Here is a 22,135-nt window from a genome sequence, read left to right as displayed (position 1 = left end):
TTCGTAATTTTTTAGTGTTTGAAACCAGCAAAGGTATGCGGTATCCATATTTTGGTGGAACGATTATAAAGTGCTGTAATGTGTTTGTTTCCCCCACGCACTGTAATTTAGAACACTTGGGTCTCGCATATCAAATATGTCAAGTGTATGCTGCAATTTAGTGGTGGAGTCTGTTAGTGGTCTTGTCATTCCTGTCGTGTAATGGGTGGTTTACAAAAGGAGAGCCAATGATTACAGGAAAAGGTGCAGAGAAGGACAAAGGACGTGGATTCAGGTGAAGGAAGCATGGAAAGATAGATAGTGGCAGCCTAGCTAGGTGGAAGCATTCGGGCTAGGATGCACAGGCAAGAGGGTATGGAAACTAACAGGATTTGGAGTCATTTGAATCCCAAATTGGTGCAACAGTTCATGGAAAGGCTGTAACATGTGGGATTACATGCGATTAGGTTAATAAACAGAGGATCACACTTTCATTGCCTATTGATGATGCTGAGTATTTTCTATTATTGCAGTTCAAGAATGGCTGACAGGAAGGGAAGCACTGTCACCCCAGTCAAAACACTGACAAGGAAGGAAAAAGAAGTCCTCAAGAAAAAGGTAACAATATTGTAGTCCTGTAAAATGCCATTTCAAGTTGTTGTCAGTATCTGCATTCATAGATTGTATTTATATTCCAGGAGCAAGAAAAGGCAGCAGTTGTCTTTGAAGAATTTTTAGCGTCTTTTGAGCCCAACCAGAAAAGTGGAGTGAAAACCTTTGTTCGTGGAGGCATTGTGAATGCAACAAAAGGTCAGGTGCTAACACTTTGAAACCTGCATAAAAAAAGCAAATCCTGTATGTCTTTTGACATGGTAACTATACAAAATATGACATCCATTCACGCATTGCTGTGTGACTAGGTGTCTGTAACTAACCTCCATGTGTCAGCAGTCGACGTAGCCTGTAGAGCAGAGGTAGGGAACCTATGGCTCGGGAGCCAGGTAGGGCTCTTTTGATGACTGTATCTGGCTCTCAAGCATTTCTTACCACAATAAAAATGTATTTTTGCTAACATTTTAAAGTAAACATCACAGAAATAATATTAAAAATCAACAACTTTTTTTATGCATTTTAATTCGTTCATCTATTTTCTACTGCAATACGGCCGACTATATCCATCTTTCTTGAAGATATTTTCCAAGTCAAACACGAAAACTCGATTATTACTGGGTAATGCGGTAGTCTACCTCGGTCATTGAGATGTCAACATGTAAATGTAGACTTTTCTCCTTTAGTCAAATAGTCACCTAGCTAAAGCTGCAGAACCAAGCCTTCTGATGAAGATGGCCAAAAGAATGAAATATACTGAGTATGGTGCAAAATTATGCAGCAGCAGAAGTTATATTAATGGCAACAAGTATTTGATTTATTATTAGACACTGCGCTGCTCACGAAAGTGTGCTGGCCACACCCCATTGGCGTGCGGTAGTGTGCCTGGTCTACACAATTAGAGCCCATTATATCTAAAACTGTTGGTCTTACATAAAAATGCACACATTTTATTGCATTCAATGTTAAAAATGTATATGGCTCTCACAGATACACATTTTAAAATATCTGGCCTTCAATGCTCTCTTCGCCAAAAAGGTTCCCGACCCCTGCTGTAGAGCTACACATGGCTTCTCACACTGAATCAGTCGCGGCTCTGAAGCATTCCGCAAGATTGAAATCCCTCTAGTATGCTCACACTAGCTCCGTGCGGTGCAGCTCTGTCTCCGGCGGCCGTACAGCACAACGGAAAGAATCCGTTAGGGTTCTAATTTTTTTTTCCAGATGCCGGAGCAGAGCTCGCCGCTGCGTTTACTGGAGTCACTGTGAGTGGAACTTTGCGGTAAGCTGGACTGGATCGGAACCGGAGCCGCAGCGGATTCAGTGTGAGCCTGGGGTCAACGTTTACAGAAAGCATGGAACATTCTGGAAAAAATGAAACTTGCAGAAAATATTTAAGGCTTGGGAAGAAAATAACAGATCATGTCAGACAAGAAGAGTGCATGCCTCACTGAATGTACAAAACATGAAGTGTTTCTCTCAGGACTGCAATCTATATGCGGTGGCAATTTACTTATTTATATGTCTATTTATATTTACTGGCCCAAAAAATAAACCTTTATTTATTGAGGGAGAAAAAAAATTCAAACCTTGTGTGGAAAAAGTGATTGCCCCCAAAACCTAATAACTGATTGGGCCATCCTTAGGAGCAACAACTGCAATCAAACAATAACTTGCAATGAGTCTCTTACAGTGCTGTAGAGAATTTAGCCCACTCATCTTTGCCGTATTGGAGAGTTTTCCAGAATGAAGCGCCTTTTTGAGCTCATGTCACAGCATCCCAACAGGATTCAGGTCAGGACTTTGACTAGACAACTACAAAGTCTTCATGTTATTTTTCTTCAGCCATTCAGAGGTGGACTTGCTTGTGTGTTTTGGATCATTGTCCTGCTGCAGTACCCAAGTTGGTTTCAGCTTGAGGTCACAAACAGGAGACCGGACATTCTCCTTTCAGGATTTTTTTGGTAGACAGCAGAATGCATGGTTCCATTTATCACAGCAAGTACTCCAAGTACTAAAGCAGCAAACCAGTCCCAGACACTACCACCACCATATTTTACTGTTGGTATGATGTTCGTTATCTGAAATGCAGCTTTACTTTTAAACCACCTGTAATGGCACACACACCTTTTCAAAAAGTCCAACTTTCGTCAACGTCAGACCACAAAGTATTTGGGGATTAAGATGTTTTCTCCCAAAATTGAGACAAGCCTTAATGTTCTTTTTGTTCAGCAGTGGTTTTCATCTTGGAACTCTGCCATGCAGGCCGTTTTTGCCCAGTGTCTTTCCTATGGTGGAGTCATGAACACTGACCTGAAGTGAGGCCTTTAGTTCTTTGGGTGTTGTTGTGGGGTCTTTTGTGGCTTCTTGAATTCACTTCGCTGGTTCACTTGAGTCCCAAAGCTTTAAAAAAGGCTTTAATAACCATTTCCAGACTGATCAATCTCAATTAATTATGTTTTAACATGTGGGCAATCACTTTTTCACACAGGGCTATGTAGGTTTGTTTTTTTGTTTTTTTCTCCCTTAATAATAAAGTTTCCTTTTAAAAACTGCATTTTGTGTTCAGTTGTGTTGTCATTGTCTAATATTTAAACTTGTTTTATCCGAAACACTTTTTCAAATCAGTGTGTCTATACATACATACAGTATATTCGTTATAGCTAATGACTTATTGTCGTCCTGACAGAGGTTTCCGTGTGATGTTGCTTCAAATGTGCATTAAGATTGGTCGTGTTAAACTTCTCCGGTTCTGTGCCACCACTGGAAACCTGTGTATGCCACGTTTTGTACTTTTTGACTTTTCACACTTTAATTAAAAATACTGCTACACTGCCCAAATTACTCCAAATTACCTTTTTTTCATGTAAATAACAAAACTGAGCTACCCCTGCATTTTAGATGGGGTTGGGTCAGCACGTTATTGTTCAGAACAGCGGTACGTGTTTTTATGTCCGATTTACCTTAGATTTATTGTTAGATTTCTTGAAAAAAAGAGTCTCTACAGGGGTCTGATTACTTGCTAAATATAGCGACAAAGTCATGAAGTTTGCAACCTACGCCGTGCTTCTCTTCTCTGGTAGAACAGGTGCCTGAGAATGGGTTTATGAGCGGGGGTGAACAGATAGCGCCAAATATATTTGTGGCGAGCTGCCACGTTTATTATTACTGTAAAATGTCTCCCGCAGCTTCCCCCGATAGCCCTGAACTCTCTGAACATGACATAACAATTCTTTTCCTACAGAAGAGGAAGCGGCAGAAGTCACAAAAAGTAAACTTTATCGACCTGCCACAAAGTTTGTCCCGCCTCCTGAAGATGTCTCACCATCGTCTGCAGACAGCAAAAAATCTGTAAGTGTGGACTCAAACATGTGCCACCCCCCACCCCTTAATTTTATTTTAAATGTGCACGTATCACAGGCGGCTTCTGTGATTCACAGGCTTTTAAAAGGAAGGCAGAGGAAAAGAAGAAGAGTAACCTGGAGCTCTTCAAAGAGGAACTGAAGCTGTGAGTCTACACACGTTCCTCACATGGTTTCACTTCAATCCTTGACTTTGTTGTTTACAATACTTCTCATATTGGGCAATGTAGAATACAGGAGGAGCGTGAGGAAAGACACAAAAGGAAGCAAAATGAACCTGGTGGTGGTGGAGGATATGGAGTTGTGGACTCACCCTTATTAGGACGACCAAGTAAGAGGCCTATTGTACACCATATGGACACGTGTTTGACATAAAGAAAGTGTAAATGGAAGAACACATGGAATTGGTTCCTTCAAGCAGTCCAGTCATTTATTTGATTTTAAATGTGTCTTAATACATTTATCCATATTATTTTAGCTTGAATTGCCCCTCATTCTTTTTTATAGCGTTTTACGACGACCCAACAGTGCCAACCACTACTAACCTTTACATCAGCTGCATCAGTCCAAAGGTGGGCCACAAAGTTGACTTTGATTGAACAATGTTGCAGCACACATGCACTCTGAATGTTGTTTTTTTTTTCCAGATGAACGAGGAGATCCTTTGCAAAGAGTTTGGTAAGTATGGTCCGCTGGCCAGTGTGAAGATAATGTGGCCACGCACAGACGAGGAGCGCTGCAGGACTTCCAACAGAGCCTTTGTGGCTTTCATGACACGGAAAGACGCAGAGCGGGCTTTGGCAGCACTTGATGGTATCTTCTCATTTCCTCCAGTCCTTTCATGGTCCACATGGTGATGTCCTATACTGATGGGTTCATTTGGGCTTGTAGGGAAAGTGATTATGGGGTTTGAAATGAAGCTAGGATGGGGCAAACCAGCTAGAATTCCACCTCAGCCTCTCTACACACCGTCGGGGGTGAGGGCCGCACCACCACCCCAGTCTGGTCTACCTTTTAACGCCCAGCCAAGGGGTCGCTTCCGAAATGATTTCACCAAACCACTGGCCATGTCCAAAGTAGATCTTGAAAAGGTAACATCTTGCTTTTTGGGCTTTTTGCATTGGTATATTTACTATTAAGTGCATATTAACACTATTGTTATAAAGCACTGTATCACCAGGCACTCCATTAGGCATGCCTGCAAAATATATTGGAGTCTAATACAACAACTGAATTTTAAAAATGTGTTAAATGTTGATTGGTATTAGAATTCCTATAGCTTCATGCTGTTGAGGCAAAACTTTGTGGCATTTTGCTGTGGACAGTTACGCCTGCAGCACCATATTACATAGTCAAAGGGGAAGATGAAGCGCATATTTCTGATAATAGAACCACCTTCAGTGTTCCTTTTATTGTAATATCATGAAGTTATCATCTGTGTTACTCTCCTCCACCCCACAATTTCCCTACCTATGGAAGTTGTCATACTGTTTTGTTGCTGTTTGTATCCTGCAGTGTTTAATCTGTACAAATACTCACATTTGATTTATTTTCACTATTTGGTTTGACTTCACAAACAGACTCTGTCCGAAGCCCGAGTCAAAGTGGTCATCCCGACCGAAAGGTACACACACTCCTCCTATGACCGAGCAGCTGTTACAGTATACAATATAAAAACATATATTTATGATACTGCATGTTACATTTTATATGAATGCTAAAACAGTGAGTTTAGTTGAACTTTATTCTACTATTTAACAATACACTCATCATATTTTTTATTCATCTTTTCCCACAAATCCATCAAATCTTCATCTTCTGTATCTGAATTCCCTCTCATCCTCACGAGATAGAATTTAATAGCACCACATCACCTTTATCAAATTACTGGTCCCATGGTGGTTTATTTAGCAGCACAATAATGAAAAAAAACTGCTCGGAACATTGTCTGGGCACTTGGTTTTGCGAAATAATACATTACAGGGTATATTGACTTAGAGGTATATAGATTTAAGTATATTGAGGTTGACTGCAATTCCGTCATCCATTGTTTATTGTGGTTAATTAGTACCAAACTGACGTTTTTTCCATGAAGTAGGATTCAATAATAACATATGTAATATTTTCATAGTTACGGCATAGAAAACCTGTTTATCACCTTCTAAATATGGTTTTTACCATTAATAGACATGAAATAACACCCCTGTAGTCACTGTTACGCTTTATTAACCAATATAGTGGATATTCTAATTGAAAATAATCTTAGACACAAATTCAGCATTGACAGTGTACTTCCTGGTGGCTATTGTCTCTTCTATGTAATGTTACTGACACCTAGAGACAAGTGTAGAATACTCCTCTACTGCCGCTGTTAATTGGGTTTCTAAGATAGTTACATTGATGTTTCCATCACAAGGCAGTGTCATTGTAATTTGCATTAATTAAACATTAAACCCCGCAAAAACACAGCAAAACCACCACGACTTAGCAGGCAATAGATTATATTATAGCCATAAATCAAATTAAGGGCAGTTTCACGCTAATGCTACATGTCATCGCCATAAAAATGTCTTGATAAGATAGTCAAGATTGGTATCCCAATACTTTTGTCCATATATTTTTAATGAAGGGATTATTTTGACACATAAGATGTATAATAAAGTGTTCCAATTTTATTTAGTGTGCTGCAGAGGGCAGTGACTTTGCACGTTTTACGAAAGGGTGCGTCCTTTTAGACAGGCAAATATTTACATTCCTCATTTTCAGACAGTAAATGCTTTGGCAAGGACTGATGCCGTGAGAGCAAAGAGCCGGTCTGCAGTTTGCACGGGTCACTAGCGCAGTGTAAAGACGTATTAAGAGATCTCCCCCTCAACCAAACACTGTAACTGAGACAGAGAGAACATTGAGGCTTTGACATAAATAAATCCTCATCTGATGGTCTCAATTTCCACCCACAGAAATGTATTGGTCCTCATCCATCGAATGATAGAGTTTGTGGTGCGTGAAGGTCCTATGTTTGAAGCTGTAATAATGAACAAAGAAAAGAGCAACCCGGATTACAGGTACAAATCATTATTAGTATGTTTTATGTGCCATGGATCTCCCCTGAAAGGTACTTAACTTTGGTTTGCTTTTGTCTCAGGTTCCTTTTTGACAATAAGAGTCAAAATCATGTTTACTATCGCTGGAAGCTATTTTCCATCCTCCAGGTGTGTATGGAACAGTTTATACCGCTTAATAGTTATTGTGGTTATAGTTTGTTTGTATTGGATGCAATGACAGAGCCAGAAATGTTTAATTAGGGTGGAGTTATTCACCCATTATTCACATAGTGGTGGCAATTACTTGATACCTTAATTGTCTGTATGGCCAGTGGGGTGGCCGGAGAGTGACCAGGGGTGGCCATGGCTACCACTGGCCACCATGCAGGCTTAACTAACGGTCTGCACCACAGAGCAGCGTTGTCAAAATCCTCCATCCCATCCGTGGGGGTGGCCAGAGAGTGACTCAGGGTGACCACGGCCACCCCGCCACTAATTGGATAATGCTTATTCTACTGTGAAAGGTTCAGTTACTGCCTCTATTCGATTAAATGCTGAGTGTGATATTGCCATACAGGTGTATGGTCTACAAGCACATACAGTAACCACTGTGGTGGCTATTCAACCTGAGGTAAAAAAAACATTAGTAGCATTAGTAGCCGAGGTTGTAGGCAACCTTCTGATATTTTATTTTCATCAACACCACAAGATGGCAGTAGCTGCATTTACAGTATCATGATTGGTCAGCATCCAGCAGCTTTAACTAGCTCTGCCTGTGCTTTAAAATGTTAGCTGCTACTCAACTGTGGGCGTGGGCTTGCTGTACTGTTGCTTACAGTGACCTCATCAGCCATGTTAAATAATTCATCTGAGCCCCCACCCTTCCCTATTTACAAAATGCAAGTCAAAACAAGAGAAGGCTCAACTTGTTTTAAACGTCCAGATTGAACCCGTGCCCTCTGCTTAAAAGGTAGCAGAGTGTAGGAAAGGGCAGAGAAGAACATTGTTGTAAAATTCATATACAGTAAAGCGCCCTCTTTCCTTTTTTTGAAAACTGGCTTGTATTTTAGTATTTGGCAACCGTGTAGCACTTTGACATGACTAATAAGTACTACTAAGCATTTGCTGAAAATGTGCCCCCTTGCGTACAATGGGTCCCCATGGATCTAACATTGGTTCATAGTTCTATGCACTCCAAATAAATGGTTATAAATACAGAATATGAAATAACACACACTCCAATTATCACCTGCATCTAATTCCATACATACAGTACAGCGTATGGAAGATTCTTTGTTGTGTTTTGGTGAGGGTATATATTTGACCTTGACTTCTTCAGGGAGAGTCTCTGACCAAGTGGAGGACCTCTGATTTCCGTATGTTCCGTGGAGGCTCCCTGTGGAGGCCGCCTGTCCTGAATAGCTACATGCACAGAGACGACGAGGAGGAGGAGGCCACGGCTCCCGAGGAGGAGGTGAAGAAAGGCCACCTCAGAGCCGAGTGAGTATGCCAAGAAGATATACTGTTAATGTTCAGGCTCGTGTATGTAAACTTCTGTTGGATAAACCTTCAGGCACAAGCAGCAGCTGGAGACTCTGCTCCAGGAGCTCACTCCCAGCAGAGGAGACGTCGCCGATGCTATGCTCTTCTGTCTGGAGCGGGCCGACGCAGCGGAGGAAGTAGTGACACACATCACTGAATCATTCTCCTTGCCTCAGATGTCTCTCCAGAAGAAGGTGCGCTTTCCTCCATGAATGCTATGTTTGTGTTTGCCGCATCATTTTCCTTAACTGCGTTGTGCCTCAGCAGATCGCAAGGCTGTATCTCGTATCGGACATTTTGTACAACTCCTGTGCCAAAGTCGCTGGGGCATCGTATTATCGTAAACAGTAAGACTCCTTCTTTTCAACTTGTTGTTATTGTTATTTTCCATCTGTAATTTGTTTCTGCCCATTTATTTTTAGTTTTGAATCAAAGCTAGCGCGGATATTTGGGGAGCTTCATGAAGCGTACAAAAACATACAAGCCAGGCTGCAAGCTGAACAGTTTAAGGTAACCATGTCTCACGCAGATGATGTTTTATCAAAAGAATACAAATAAAATATGACATTATTATTCTTTGAACAGCAAAAGGTGACGAGTTGTTGTCGAGCTTGGGAGGACTGGGCCATATACCCTCAGCCTTATCTTATCCACCTCCAAAACATCTTCCTGGGGTTTGCCAAAGTTGGAGAGGTGTCAAATGAGGTGGCAGAGGTGACCACAAAATGTCCTTTCTACAATCCACAACAGATGTGTCCATAGGGTCCAAAAGTATTTACTCTTCTTGTAGGAAGCTTCCTTGGACGTTGACGGTGCACCACTGGACAGCACTCTAATAGATGGGCTACCTTTGCGCAAAGGGCAAGCCGATGACCTTGACGGCTGCCCCATGGGCTGGGACCCTCTGGATGGAGTGCCTGTTGATGACATAGATGGCGTTCCTTTGGGAAGTGGCGTCGATGACATTGATGGAATGCCATGTGAGCCAAGCCGGGCTGTTATGTATGCATGGTGTGGTGTGTGGCGCCAGTGTCCTGACCTAGCTCCCTTTTGTTCTCAGTGGATGACAGCAAAGTGCCTCTCTCCAGAGCGCCTTTGTCCAAGTGGGAGAAGACAGCCGATGATGGGACTTTTTCTCAAGGTAACACGGGTCACAATGTCTTCAAGAGTTTTCCAACACCCACCTCCCTCCTTTGTCTTTCAGGCTTGCCTGAGTCCAAGTGGAGTGCTGCGTCTAGCAGGGACGACGACGTGAATGTCAGGTAAGTTATTGTCATTGTTTCGCTGCATCTTCAGTCAGTCTGCACATCTGAAAAAAACCTCGGTTGCCTTTTCTCTCAAGTGTCAACTCATTGGATGGAGACAACTCAGACAGTGACAGCAGTGATGACTCCAGCAGTTCCCCCAAATTTGACAGTGCACATTTCCAACGCTCACTGAGAGGTCTTCAGATGTCTGAGAGCAAAAGAAAAAGACTGAGAGAGCTGGAAGTAAGTCTATATAAGCCGGATATTCACGTTTTAAGTTTTAAATCCCCTAGGTTTACAGCTTTAATGGGGTTCAAGTGGGACAAACACTGACAGGTGGACAGCATAGCAGGGCCATGGTTGTATGAGTGTAATACTCCATGCCAGTTGGATAAGTCGCATTTTGGAAAATAAATCAGAACCCATAATAATTATCCAATGTATTGATAATGTCCCAACACTTCTTTACAGCTAGCGATATAGAGACAGACGATAGTGAGACAGATGTTTCACAGCAATTGTTAAATGATAATTTGTCCACCATAAAATGACTTGCAATTATCAATTTTTGCATAATAACCAGCATGAAAGCAGGAAACAGAATAATAAACATACAGTGCATCCGGAAAGTATTCACAGTATTCACTTTTTCTACATTTTGTCATGTTACAGCCTCATTCCAAACTGTATTAAATTAATCTCTTACCTCAAAATTCTACACAAAATCCTCCATTATGACAATGTGAAAAAAGGTTTTTTTTTACATGTTTTGAATTTATTAAAAATAGAAAACAAAAAAATCACATTTACATAAGTATTCACAGCCTTTGCCATGAAGCTCAAAATTGAGCTCAGGTGCATCTTTTTTCCACTGATCATCCTTGAGATCTTTCTACAGCTTAATTGGAGTCCACCTGCAGTAAATTCAGTTGATTGGACATGATTTGGAACTCTACCATACAGGCCTGATTGGTGGATTGCTGCAGAGATGGTTGTCCTTCTGGAAGGCTCTCCTCTCTCCACAGAGGAACGCTGGAGCTCTGACAGAGTGACCATCGGGGCCTTGGTCACCTCCCTGACTAAGGCCCTTCTTCCCCGATCGCTCAGTTTAGAAGGCCGGCCAGCTCTAGGAAGAGTCCTGGTGGTTCCAAACGTCTTCCATTTACGAATAATGGAGGCCACTGTGCTCATTGGGACCTTCAAAGCAGCAGAAATGTTTCTGTATCCTTCCCCAGATTTGTGCCTCAAGACAATCCTGTCTCGCAGGTCTACAGACAGTTCTTTTGACTTCATGCTTGGTGTTTGTGCTCTGACATGCACAGTCAACTGTGGGACCTTATATAGACAGTTATTATATTTCCAAATCATGTCCAATCAACTGAATTTACTGCAGGTGGACTCCAATTAAGCTGTAGAAAGATCTCAAGGATGATCAGTGGAAAAAAAGATGCACCTGAGCTCAATTTTGAGCTTCATGACAAAGGCTGTGAATACTTATGTAAATGTGATTTTTTTGTTTTCTATTTCTAATTCAAAACATGTCAAAAATTGAGTATTTTGTGTAGAATTTTGAGGTAAGAGATTAATTTAATACAATTTGGAATGAGGCTGTAACATGACAAAATGTAGAAAAAGTGAAGCGCTGTGAATACTTTCCGGATGCACTGTATGCACTATGAACCATTAATAGTGAGCGTTGTCTTTAAAGAGGAGGTCGTTTTGATACCCCCCTTGTATTGGGACCATATTGGAATGTGAAAATTGAAGTACTTTAACTGAACCTGTTTGAACTGAGTTGAAGGTTATGAAGGTCCAAGATGAGTTGGAAAGTGGCAAGAGGGAGAGGAAACCTGGAATGAGCATCCAACAGCACGTGGAGCAATATCGGAATAAACTTCTACAGAAGGTATTTGGATCATGTTGAGATGCAAAAAAAAAAAAAAAAAAAGCAATGGCCACTCTGTAAGATAAATATTTAATGACAAATTTTGCATTGGCCACACTGACAAGTGTGTGTATAAGTACAATTAGGAGCACAGAAAAACAGTGTAGCTTGGTGTGATTATTTATATATATATATATATATATATATATATATATATATAAATGTAGAGACATAATATGTAGAGAAATATAAAAGGAACATACTGGTCCCACAGAACCAACATGACTGAGTTTGTATACCTTTTTGGACTCTTACCGTCTCCTGTAGGAGTTTGAAACAGATGATGACGCAAAGCCAGAGAGATCATCATCCAAATCTAAAGAGAGATCAACGGAGGACCGAAAGGACAAAAAGAAGAGCAAAAGAAGCGAAGATGGAGACAGACAACGGAGTCGAGATTCTGACAAGCACACCCAGAAATCCAATAGCATCCCTCCTTTAAAGCAAGTGCTATGATATGACTGGAGTGTGCAAAGAATGTATTAATCTTAAAGTTATTTCTACCCCCCCAGGTGTCCCAGACAGTCCAAACGATCCCGATCTCCATCTCCAGACTGGAGGGGACGGCGGTCCAGGTCACCGTCTCCACATCGCTCCCATAAGAAGACAAAGAAGAGTAAACATTGACTCTGGACTCCAGGCCTGCGACAGCCAGCAGGTGTCCACCACTTCCACAGTGCTCCGTTGTCTTGGTCCCAAACAAATATCCCACGCAACAATTCTGCTCTCTTTTGTATCATATTTGGACACTAATTCTATTTTTGTTTTATGTTTGTTTACAAAATAACTTTATGTGCAATGATGAGACATTAAATCACTCAGTGATTATATGCATCTGTAAGTTCTTCCCAGGAGGTGCCAGGGCCAGGTATCAACACCGCTTAAAAATACTAACAAGCATTTTTATTGAGGACATCAATAGAGCATTAAGTTGCTTACAAAAAGCATTAATGTGCAATGTTACATTGTAAATCTACAGTCTTTTCAATATAGTGAAATGTATCAAATGTAGAGCCAGTAGTGTTTCTGAAAAGTATATTTTAAAGATAACCGGCCCCGTTTAACAATAATAAACATGTACAGATTTCCTGTAACAACAGCAGAGGAAATGTTGAGAGGCTTAAACACTTACAAAAAGCGATTTAGATATTTTTTTTTTTTTTAGGCACAAATAGTTGATCGGTGACTCAACATTTGTACAATCACCATAACTTCAAGACACATTGAAACGTGTGACTTAGGAGATGGTTTCTTGCAAGAGTTAAAAATGATCTGCATGGATCACCATACAGTTGTCAGTGAACACCACCTGGACACATTGTTTCTGCTTTAACCACAATTTGCACTACAATGGCAATTACAGCGTTTTAGAAATGCAACACTACTCACAGTTGCTTGGTATTTAAGATGAAATGAACCGCAACCCCCCACCCCCTCCCTTCACATTTCTCGTTTTGCGATGCACCTGGGTGAGAGAAGGTGGTCACGTGACAGGTCCAAAGAAATGTTTAGTATTTCTTCACATTGATGAACACTTTGATGGCTCCAGTGAAGTCGGCAGATAGCAGAACCTCAGTGTGATCTGTTTTAAGGGCACCTGGAACACAACTTTCCTTAGCATCTAAACATTAGTGTTGTTCCCATAATGGCGCAAACATACCTGAGGGAATCATTTCAGACTCTGTGGAGTCCAGGCTCTTGCACTCTGCTTCTGGTTTTTCTGCACTACTCTCTTGTGGGACGATGAGACCGGGGTGAGGTGCAAAAATGGCTGATGTGACCACAGCGTTGTGTGCTGTCAGAAAACAAATACAAATGTGCATTATAAGCAAGTGCTGGCATTAAAATGCTGTTGTTTCACTAATGAAACATAACATCATTACCTTTAATCCCTTCCCAGAAGTCATTGCGGTCCCGCCGTACAGATGTGAACTTACTCAGGTCATGGTAAGTGCTCCAGATGTACACGTATTTATCCTCTGAGCCGCTGACGATAAAAGAGTAGTCGTGGCTGCGGGACGGCAGTTGCATTAGGAAGCCATTTGGGTGGCGTGTAAAAGACAAAACGAGTGTAGAGGCTGTGGGGTGACTAAAAGCTTTTAAGAGTCAAGGGTCCCTTGCCAACACTTAAGGCGACAAACATGCTTGACAAGCTTTATCAGTTAGCTGCAACTGTTTCCTCTCACCTGAAGCTGGCTTTGATCTGACTGCTGCTGTTGACGTAACCCTTGTACTTCATGGATAGAGACAAGTCCCGCAAGTCGTAAAGGCGGATACGGGAATCATTTGAGGTCACCAAAATCTATGAAAGTAAAATACAAAATGGACTATTAAGTGATGTTCTAACAGTAGTGCGTGTCCCTTGAGCCTGTTTATGAGCACCCAGGCATCGAAAAAAATGTATCATCTCCCTCACTTGTTTCCTCTACTTTTGAAAGAAGAAGTACTCCAACAGTAACTTTTGAAGTACCAGGTTTTCATGACAAACGTTCTTCCTTGTGGAGATGATACCACCTGTGACACCCCATGTACTGTATGTAAACAGTGGATAAAATGCATAATAGCGCATCATGGAGACACACTGTTGGGCAGAAAGGTGTGGAGATTAGCATTAAAACTATAGACACACAAAACTGGAAGGCAGGAAGACGTGCACATTCTGGAAGCTCTAGAAAGCTTTGTATGCAGCTGCTCCATAGGAGTCCATAACTCAAAACTGACGCTCTAAATTCAATCTGGAAGGCTACGTTTTGGCCTACACACTTCAAATTACACATATTGTAAGACCTCTGACACCTAAATAGCACAATATGAGAATTTGACATGTCATGTTACAACCAGCTTGTATAGTTAGGGTACCTTATTCTCTCCAGGTAAAGGTTCAATACCGGTGATTTTGCGTCCGACTTTATTCCTGCCTCTGGTGGATCTGACGTGTATTTGAGTGTGATATTTCAAACGCTGCAGAATAGACAAAGAGCATGTTTCTTTTCATGACGTTTCCGAGGTAACCAGAATGTGCTAAACAGAAACACTGGACTACCTCTGTGTCATAGAAGATGCATCTTCCGTCATAGGTTCCGATGACTGCATACTTCCCATTTTGACAGAAGTTGGCAGCAGTGATGAGGCGAGTTTGACCATCCACCTCATTCCACAGCGCCACCTTTTTGTCTGGAATGTTCCAAAGCCGCAGCTTTCCATCCAGTGAGCCACTTAAAAAGTATCTGTCGTCCTGGGAGGTGAAAAACAAAATACAGTTAATATTGTGTGAATTGTATGAATTTGTTGCTTTGTTATCTTACTCTGGGATGGAATGTGATCGCTGTGACAAAATCGATGTGCTGAAAGCAACAGAGACACTCTCTCCTGGATATGTGCCATAATCTGACCGTTTTATCCATGGACGATGACAGCAGAAAGAAGTTCTAGAATGACACAGCAATTGCACGGTGTGAGAGGCATTTAAAAAAGGATGATAAAAAAAAAAGGCTGAGGGGATGTCACCTTTGACCAAGACAAATCCAATAGATCAGCTGTGTGGCCTTTGTACTTGCAGAAGGGGACTTGACGAAAAGGAGCATTCCTGTCTTCAGTGTCTGGGTCCTCTGGAGCACAACATGCCTAAAACACAAACATGTCATCAGTCTGGGAAAGCGCCTAAACGCCTCATCAGCTCACAGTGCTTGGAAGAAGGGTGACAGAGCTGTTCATCATTCTCAATGTGTTCTATAAACAAATAATATAAAAATACACAATCAACATGAATAAAAGATTCCCTGGCCAAAATCTGTCTATAGTGTCCCAACTTCAAAACAGCTATTATCCATTCTTCACAGAAACTGAGTTAGCAAAACTTGGATGCTTCGTTTTAAACAAACAAAAAAAAGAAATCCTATGAATAGCGAGATTTCACTGTGAATACAAATCCACTAACCCCAGGATCAGTGTCAGATTTGGAGGAGCATAAGCTTTCCTGAGATGGAGAAGGTGACACCCGACCTGAGGAGACAAGCACAAACCGTCAGCTCGAAAACAATTTCGATTTGAGTGGCTGACAGATAGATAGATACCTTCGGTGTTGTATTTCAACCTCATGTTATTGAAATAGTCAAAGGCAGTCTTCAAGACCCAGATGCGAACCACGTTGTCTTGGCCAGCCGTTGCTAGAAGCCGACCACAGTGAGAGAACTTCATTGTCCACACGGCCCCCTGAGCACAAGACGAAACGCTGTTGTTATCTTAGTAGTTTCATTTCAAGAGAGAGGATGGTAAGTTGAAATTGTCCTACCATGTGCTCTCCACTCAAATCCTGCACAACCTTGATTTGATCAAAGTCAAAAGGACCCTTAAAACTGTGAGCTGCCTTAAACTTGGCAGGCCTGGTGTAAGGCATCCCCTCGTCATCACTGGAGGATGGATCGTCCTGATCTGTGTGGAAAACTGAAATGGCCACATTATGACAATTCATGTTCAGTGAATGATTGATCGGTGCATTACTGTCTTTTACCTTCATCACGAACACTTTTTACTTTGTTTACTGCCTTCTCTCCATATTCCTCGGCAAGATGCTTGGCCTTCTTCACAGACTTGCCCAGGAATTTCTTTAACTGAGTTCTGTCAGGACAAATCAACATAAACAATGACTCATGTACTGAAACAGGCAAAGGAAAATAAAATGCAGATCCTTACGTTCTCTGTTTCAGTTTTCCACCATCCGTGTCTGCCAGCGGAGCCTGCGACTTGTCATCATCATCTGACTGAGCTGCATCATTCCTACAAAGGAACAGGATCAACTTCCCTTTAAAACACTTTTAGAGCCGTTTTTCAAAGGATTCCTATAAGAGTGCTTTGACTGAAACCAAGTGTTATTTGGATGGTTAGCATGAGCATAGCATTTTTAGCTGTTGAACCTCAAAATCATGCGTATTGAGCGTATCTGAATTACTGTGCGGAGGTCTGGGGTAACAAGAACACCTTACAAAAGTTATCCACACTAAAAAAAGGCCATTGATGATGATAAATTTTATGTACTATGAGGTGCGGTTAAAAGCTGGAGTTCCAAAATCTGTAAAAATGTTGTTCTGCTTTGGTAACAGGGACATGGGGACATAATACCGACACTGGCAGCAATAAACTAATCAAAGAACTATACGTAATACATACAGTATGTACATTGGCAGTGATAAACCAATCAGAGAACAAGGTGTAGTATGTACAGTACGTATGCTTAACGTCCGCTACGCCTCCGGGGCTGCAAAACAACATTGCGCCCATCTCTCCGCTACTGTTAAAAAGCAAGCGAAGCAAATAAATTCAGAGCGTGCCATCATTCCAGGAGGATTAACAAGAACTCCAACCTCATCTTGATCTACTTACGTGATATATTCCTTGGTTCTCCTCATGATGTGCAAAGTGAGGGGGTTGATACCAGCAGGAAGCTTCTCCTCTGCCTGTATAAGTGGGATCTCTTCTCCAGTGTCCAGGTTCTTGATCATCACGCTGGCCAGGATTTCCTGTTTTAAGGAGTTTCTTTGGTTTAAGTTGTAAATTCATTTTTTATTATTTTTGGATTATTTTCAACTACAATCATGGTCTATAAAATGTGTTTTGTGTTAACATTTTTGTGTGTCTGGAACAGATTAATTGGGTTTACATTATTGCATGTGGGCATATTTGCTTTGGTTAGAGTCCGTTTTGGTTTGAGTCGGACCTTCTGGAACGGATTAATGACGTTAACCAAGGCAACACTTTACATGTTGGCATGTGTGAATATAATATAAATAAAGTCCATAAAGACCAACACCTATATGTGCCCTGTGATTGGCTGGCGACCAGTCCAGGGTGTACCCCGCCTCTCGCCCAAAGACAGCTGGGATAGGCTCCAGCACCCCCCGCGACCCTCGTGAGGAAAAGCGGTAGAAAATGAATGAATGAATGAAAGACAAACACACTTACTTCATCAGTAAGCTCTCTACCCGAGTTGGAGCGTGGCCGCTGGGGGCCTGGAGCTTGTCCTTCACCCTGAGATGATACGTCTTCACCCTCATTCTCCTAAAACACACACATAAAACATATATGTCAAATACACATCAATCATGTTTGTGATGATTAGCACCAAAGCCCGACTGACCTGAGCGGTCACCACCTTGTCCCCACTGGTGGCACTGGCTAGATCCAAGGAGTGCTGCAGCTCTCTGGTCAGACTCCTCACAGTGCTACTTGGAGACATCAGACCAGATGGTTCCAGAGGGTCACCGCTAACTGGACTCACTCCAGATACTGTAAGAAAAATAGGATTTAGTCAATGCCTGCATAAAGCATTTCATGTTCAATCACTGCTATAAGCACTTGAGATAATTATTATTACATGTATAGAATATAAACTGACAAAGGATCATGAAAATATTACCCTACTTCTGTTCATGCATAGTGGCCATAAAAGTCTGTCTGTGTATGATTAACCTGCAACACTGCAGGTTGTCACTCATTTACTCACGAACTTTAAGTCAACAATACCTGTACTAGAATTTCGCAGCAATCAAACATGTAACATATGACAGACAAAAAGTATTGAGACACACGTCTTATAGTTATTACAATAATCAGCCAGGCCACTGCATTTTTTGTTTCGTGTTGCTTTTATGCCATGCATTAGTATGTTTGAGTATTGTTTACCTTCAAGCCCACTGGGTCTGAGACACTCCTGAGATTTCTTGGAAGGGAGACCCTGCCAAGATGGCGGTGGTGGTCTGGGTGGAGGACCTCCACTGGGAGGCGGTGGTCTTGAGGGTGGAGGCTTCTTGGTGCTGGCTACAATGTCTGGTTCTACCGTGAACTGCCGTGGGGGTTTAGTAGGCCCAGATGTGTCTAAAGAGTCTATCGGCCTGTCTGTGAACGCAACCTGCTCTAAAATGTCAGCAGGCCTCTGCTCCTGCTCCCCTTCAGCAAGCGCAAGGGCCCCATCTGGCTGAATCTGTCCTATTGTGCTGGTGATGTCCGGGGGTTGAACACCTTCTTGTGTTCCAACTGAAGGTCCTGGAAGGTCAGAGGGATCGGGGGCAGATAAAGAACAAACTCCGTTTGACGCCGCACATTCCGGTTGCTCGTCAGCTGCTGGTCTCTCAATCGGATGAGATTCATCAGCAGACAGCGGCACAGGAATTTCCTGAGCATTGTCACTCTCGTCCTTTGACTCGGCTTCCACAGTCATGTCAACATGGAGTTGTTCCAATAGCTCAGCAACAGCAGCAGAACCATTTTCTTTTTGACTCTCCTCAATGATGCTATCAATAATCTATGATAGAGACACAATTACAGTAAAGCCTAAAAAGAAAAACTCAGAAATAAAAGTGACAATGTAGAAAACAACACCTGTAGGGAATCATCTTGAGCCACAACAGCAGCAGCAGCAGCCCCTTCACAACACATGTCATCAGATCTCCGGGAGAGCTGTTCATGACAATGAAAACGGTTAAACTAAAAGATGTGGTCGGGTTCATTTTAGCTTTGACTTTATGAGAGCCAATATATGGACATATTTAAACACTAAAAGTACCTTCAATTAATGCATTTGTTTACGAGAGTCTACTAAAGTCGCTGGGTGCATGGTCAAAAAACATTGGCATTAACAGTCGTGGCTGTAGGCAAGTGCAATGATATAATATGCTATGTACAGTGCCAATAAAACAAACCTCAACGAATGCCTCCACATACGTGTATGTAAACATACCTTTGGGGAAGGAATGGCAAACTTGGCAGGGGACCTACAAGGCATAGACACAGGTAAACAAATATTATATATATGAAAAAAGGTGTCCAAACACTGGTACAGCCACATTTACAAAGACTTAGCCTTTAATTGACAATATTCCTAGTCTTTATTTGAATGTGTTGTATTTTGCAGATGTAAACATGTGATGTACTTTCATGTAATTTTGTTCTATATAAACTAACCTATTGCCAGTGGCAATATCATGTCTGTCTAAATATAGATCAAATAGATTTACAGTATGAATGAAAATTAACTCTATGAGAACAGCCCTATTTTTTTAGATTTCAAATACAAATAGTACACCATTACCAAGAAGCAGTGGTTCAAAACGTTTCAATTAAAAAATTGTAACATATTGTGTTTAATGGGATAATACATGGTAGACAACAACTCCTCCGCAGTCAATATAGTCCAGAGATCAGGTGACTTGCTCAAGTACCTTACCTTAGAACATGGACAAAACACAATAAAAATAACAGGACGGGGCTGTTTTAACTACTTATGCGTAATTAGGTATACATAGAAAACATGTGTCCTTACACTTTAGGAGATGGGCTGAAATGTACGTCCTCTGGAGCATCGTAGAACTCCTCCGTGTCACTTGTATCTGACGCCATGCTAACATTAATTTAGCTCTCGAGCTAGCCTTGCCCACTTTACCTAAAGGCCTATCTTACAAACGAGTTAAGCGCGCTGACACATTTTGTATTTTTCTCCTTTTCGACCTTATGGGTGTTATGAAAAGGGCTTGGTCGGCTTTCCTGTCAACGTCACATCATTACGATAGCTATACTGTGCTGACTAGCTAACCAAATACATTGCGACTACAATTCTAGCTACCTGAGCACCACTAAGAGAGTGGCCTCTGTCACTTAATGTTGTGCAGTGCAGGGCAAAGCACCGTCCATGAATGCAACAGCGAAAAACGGCTCCCTAATAAACAGTACACGTCAACTGGCAAGCTGCTCGGAGACACTGAACAACCGTATAAACAAACCATAATCTTAAAAAAAATGTCAGCCACTACCCAGAGGGCGGGGCAGAGGCCCGAAGTGCTTCTTCTTCTTTGGTTTTATCGGAGTGTTGCTAGTGCATATCGCCACCTATATAGGAGCCGTATTTGCCAACTTGGGAAATTTTGTCGCTAAATCTGGCGAGTTTAAATCTATCTTGGCGTCATATTTTCTCAAAAGTGACTAGCTATAAACCTAATGACTTTTTTTGCGTCGTTTTAGATTGTTCTGGTATTTTGAGACTTAAAAGTGAAAACATTTGTTGTCCTGAAGTTTCTGTCCTCACTGAGTAGCCACACTGCCCCAAAGCATAAGCAAAATGCCATTCTGGACTTTCTTAGAAAATGATCTTAGAGAAAACATCACTGACAGAAGGGTTTTTAATCCTTGAAATAATGGTTGATAAGGTTTATACATTTAATCAGAAAGTATGATTGGAAGCAATTATCCTATAACAACAGGCCCTTTTTATTGACAGAGCTAGTTGATAAACTGGGTTGGTTTGTTTGTTTTATTTTTGTTCTTCATTCTCCATTGTTGAAGATGTTTCCTGTAGTCTGACTAAACAAATAGGTGGGGGGAAAGCAGAACAACATCACATCCTTAGGAAACTGTGTTCGGCCTCCCTACTAATCAACTTCTAATCACTGACTGTATATTATAGGTTCTGGTAGTTTGGTGTGTTTGTACTTCTAAGTATGCTATCTATGATGTTGAATGTAGAGCTTTTCATTGTTTCCGTTATGATGACAATAACATATATATTCAATTCTATCTTGAAGAGAATGGTAGTGATTCAGAGCAAGCACTCAGAGATTTGTCATTTTTGGCATACCATGACCACGGTGAACAATAGTGTCACAAGATCCATCAAATAGCATTAAGATTATTTCAATAGAACATTTATTATTTAGGGTATTTCATACAAAAGTAAATAACCAAAGTGTGATCTGAGTGGAAGTAGTATGGACACATTAAATTATAGGGAGTCATCTTATATCTGGCAGACAGAGGTTTGACTCTATGATTTTTAAAGTAAAAGTGAGCATGAGTATTGGAGTGATTAGACAATATGACTCAAGAGTGTTATTTTACCAGTTCACGTAGAACTTTAAAATTGCAAGATAAAAATGCAAACACAAACATTTGTCAGTAAACGGGTGGGAAAGCCTCATGAGAAATACTGTATTTAGTAACGGAAGTTTTGAGCCAATAAGAAAAGATTGCCATATTATTCAGCCAGTGAAAAGTGTGGATGATTGCGCTTTTCAAGTAAGCAAAAAGCTTATTGGGTGAATGAAAGTAGGCGGGCCAAGAGCTGTAAGTGGATTTGAGGGCTTGGAAGGAAAACAAGGACACCAGTCAGCTCTATCTCGTCGTTGAAGGTATGGAATTTAACATTTAAAGTTAAAAAGAATGTTCTTAACACACGCGCTATGATCGAAACATCATATTGGACATGTTACGTTCAACAAACAACAGGTTGACAGTCAGTATGTCTATTCATGGCAAACCAACCAGAGGCAACTAGACCAAGTAGCAACTAACTATGCAACCAACTAACTCATGTCAAGATCCTAGTTGCTTAGATTGTCGACCGTTCTAAGCTATTTAAATAAG

The 22,135-nt window shown here is 41.3% G+C and overlaps 2 protein-coding genes across 2 annotated transcripts; one reads left to right on the top strand and one right to left on the bottom strand.

The window, feature by feature from the left end:
• The first annotated feature begins 255 nt into the window (after window positions 1–255).
• LOC131138496 (U2 snRNP-associated SURP motif-containing protein) lies at window positions 256–12,558 on the top strand. Its single transcript, XM_078787538.1, has 24 exons — window positions 256–274; window positions 513–597; window positions 678–789; window positions 3,833–3,939; window positions 4,029–4,096; window positions 4,181–4,281; window positions 4,458–4,522; window positions 4,598–4,763; window positions 4,842–5,041; window positions 5,531–5,574; window positions 6,911–7,015; window positions 7,096–7,162; window positions 8,334–8,494; window positions 8,568–8,730; window positions 8,804–8,883; window positions 8,959–9,046; window positions 9,122–9,250; window positions 9,327–9,516; window positions 9,597–9,677; window positions 9,741–9,798; window positions 9,879–10,026; window positions 11,579–11,689; window positions 11,996–12,171; window positions 12,241–12,558. Exons 2-24 carry the CDS (start codon window positions 520–522, stop codon window positions 12,353–12,355), a joined length of 2,613 nt encoding a protein of 870 aa, XP_078643664.1. The 5' UTR covers window positions 256–274; window positions 513–519; the 3' UTR covers window positions 12,356–12,558.
• A 51-nt stretch (window positions 12,559–12,609) lies between these two features.
• On the bottom strand, window positions 12,610–20,539 carry wdr44 (WD repeat domain 44). The gene is made up of 20 exons (XM_058087453.2): window positions 20,043–20,539; window positions 19,461–19,494; window positions 19,103–19,180; window positions 18,407–19,025; window positions 17,862–18,010; window positions 17,687–17,782; window positions 17,108–17,244; window positions 16,421–16,504; window positions 16,239–16,345; window positions 16,020–16,171; window positions 15,802–15,940; window positions 15,666–15,730; window positions 15,236–15,352; window positions 15,034–15,156; window positions 14,772–14,963; window positions 14,588–14,689; window positions 13,915–14,030; window positions 13,612–13,739; window positions 13,389–13,523; window positions 12,610–13,325 (listed from the first exon to the last, which is right to left on the bottom strand). The coding sequence occupies exons 1-20, from the start codon at window positions 20,117–20,119 to the stop codon at window positions 13,237–13,239; spliced, it is 2,739 nt and encodes a 912-aa protein (XP_057943436.2). The 5' UTR covers window positions 20,120–20,539; the 3' UTR covers window positions 12,610–13,236.
• Window positions 20,540–22,135: the final 1,596 nt, after the last annotated feature.

This window comes from Doryrhamphus excisus, linkage group LG21 (assembly GCF_037039965.1).
Source record: "Doryrhamphus excisus strain RoL-2023G ecotype Guam linkage group LG21, RoL_Dexc_Guam_v1.1, whole genome shotgun sequence".
Lineage (NCBI taxonomy): Eukaryota > Metazoa > Chordata > Actinopteri > Syngnathiformes > Syngnathidae > Doryrhamphus > Doryrhamphus excisus.
This window is presented reverse-complemented; position numbering and strand designations above follow the sequence as displayed.

Excerpts from the sequence above, each read along its gene's own strand:
- LOC131138496 (XM_078787538.1), top strand. The coding sequence starts at position 520 with ATGGCTGACAGGAAGGGAAGCACTGTCACCCCAGTCAAAACACTGACA. Across the intron at positions 4,097-4,180 it reads TTCAAAGAGGAACTGAAGCT|AATACAGGAGGAGCGTGAGG; the intron begins GTGAGTCTACAC and ends TGGGCAATGTAG. Across the intron at positions 4,523-4,597 it reads TCAGCTGCATCAGTCCAAAG|ATGAACGAGGAGATCCTTTG; the intron begins GTGGGCCACAAA and ends TTTTTTTTCCAG.
- wdr44 (XM_058087453.2), bottom strand. The coding sequence starts at position 20,119 with ATGGCGTCAGATACAAGTGACACGGAGGAGTTCTACGATGCTCCAGAG. Across the intron at positions 15,157-15,235 it reads TGGATTTGTCTTGGTCAAAG|AACTTCTTTCTGCTGTCATC; the intron begins GTGACATCCCCT and ends GTGTCATTCTAG. Across the intron at positions 13,740-13,914 it reads CAGATCAAAGCCAGCTTCAG|CCACGACTACTCTTTTATCG; the intron begins GTGAGAGGAAAC and ends GCCGTCCCGCAG.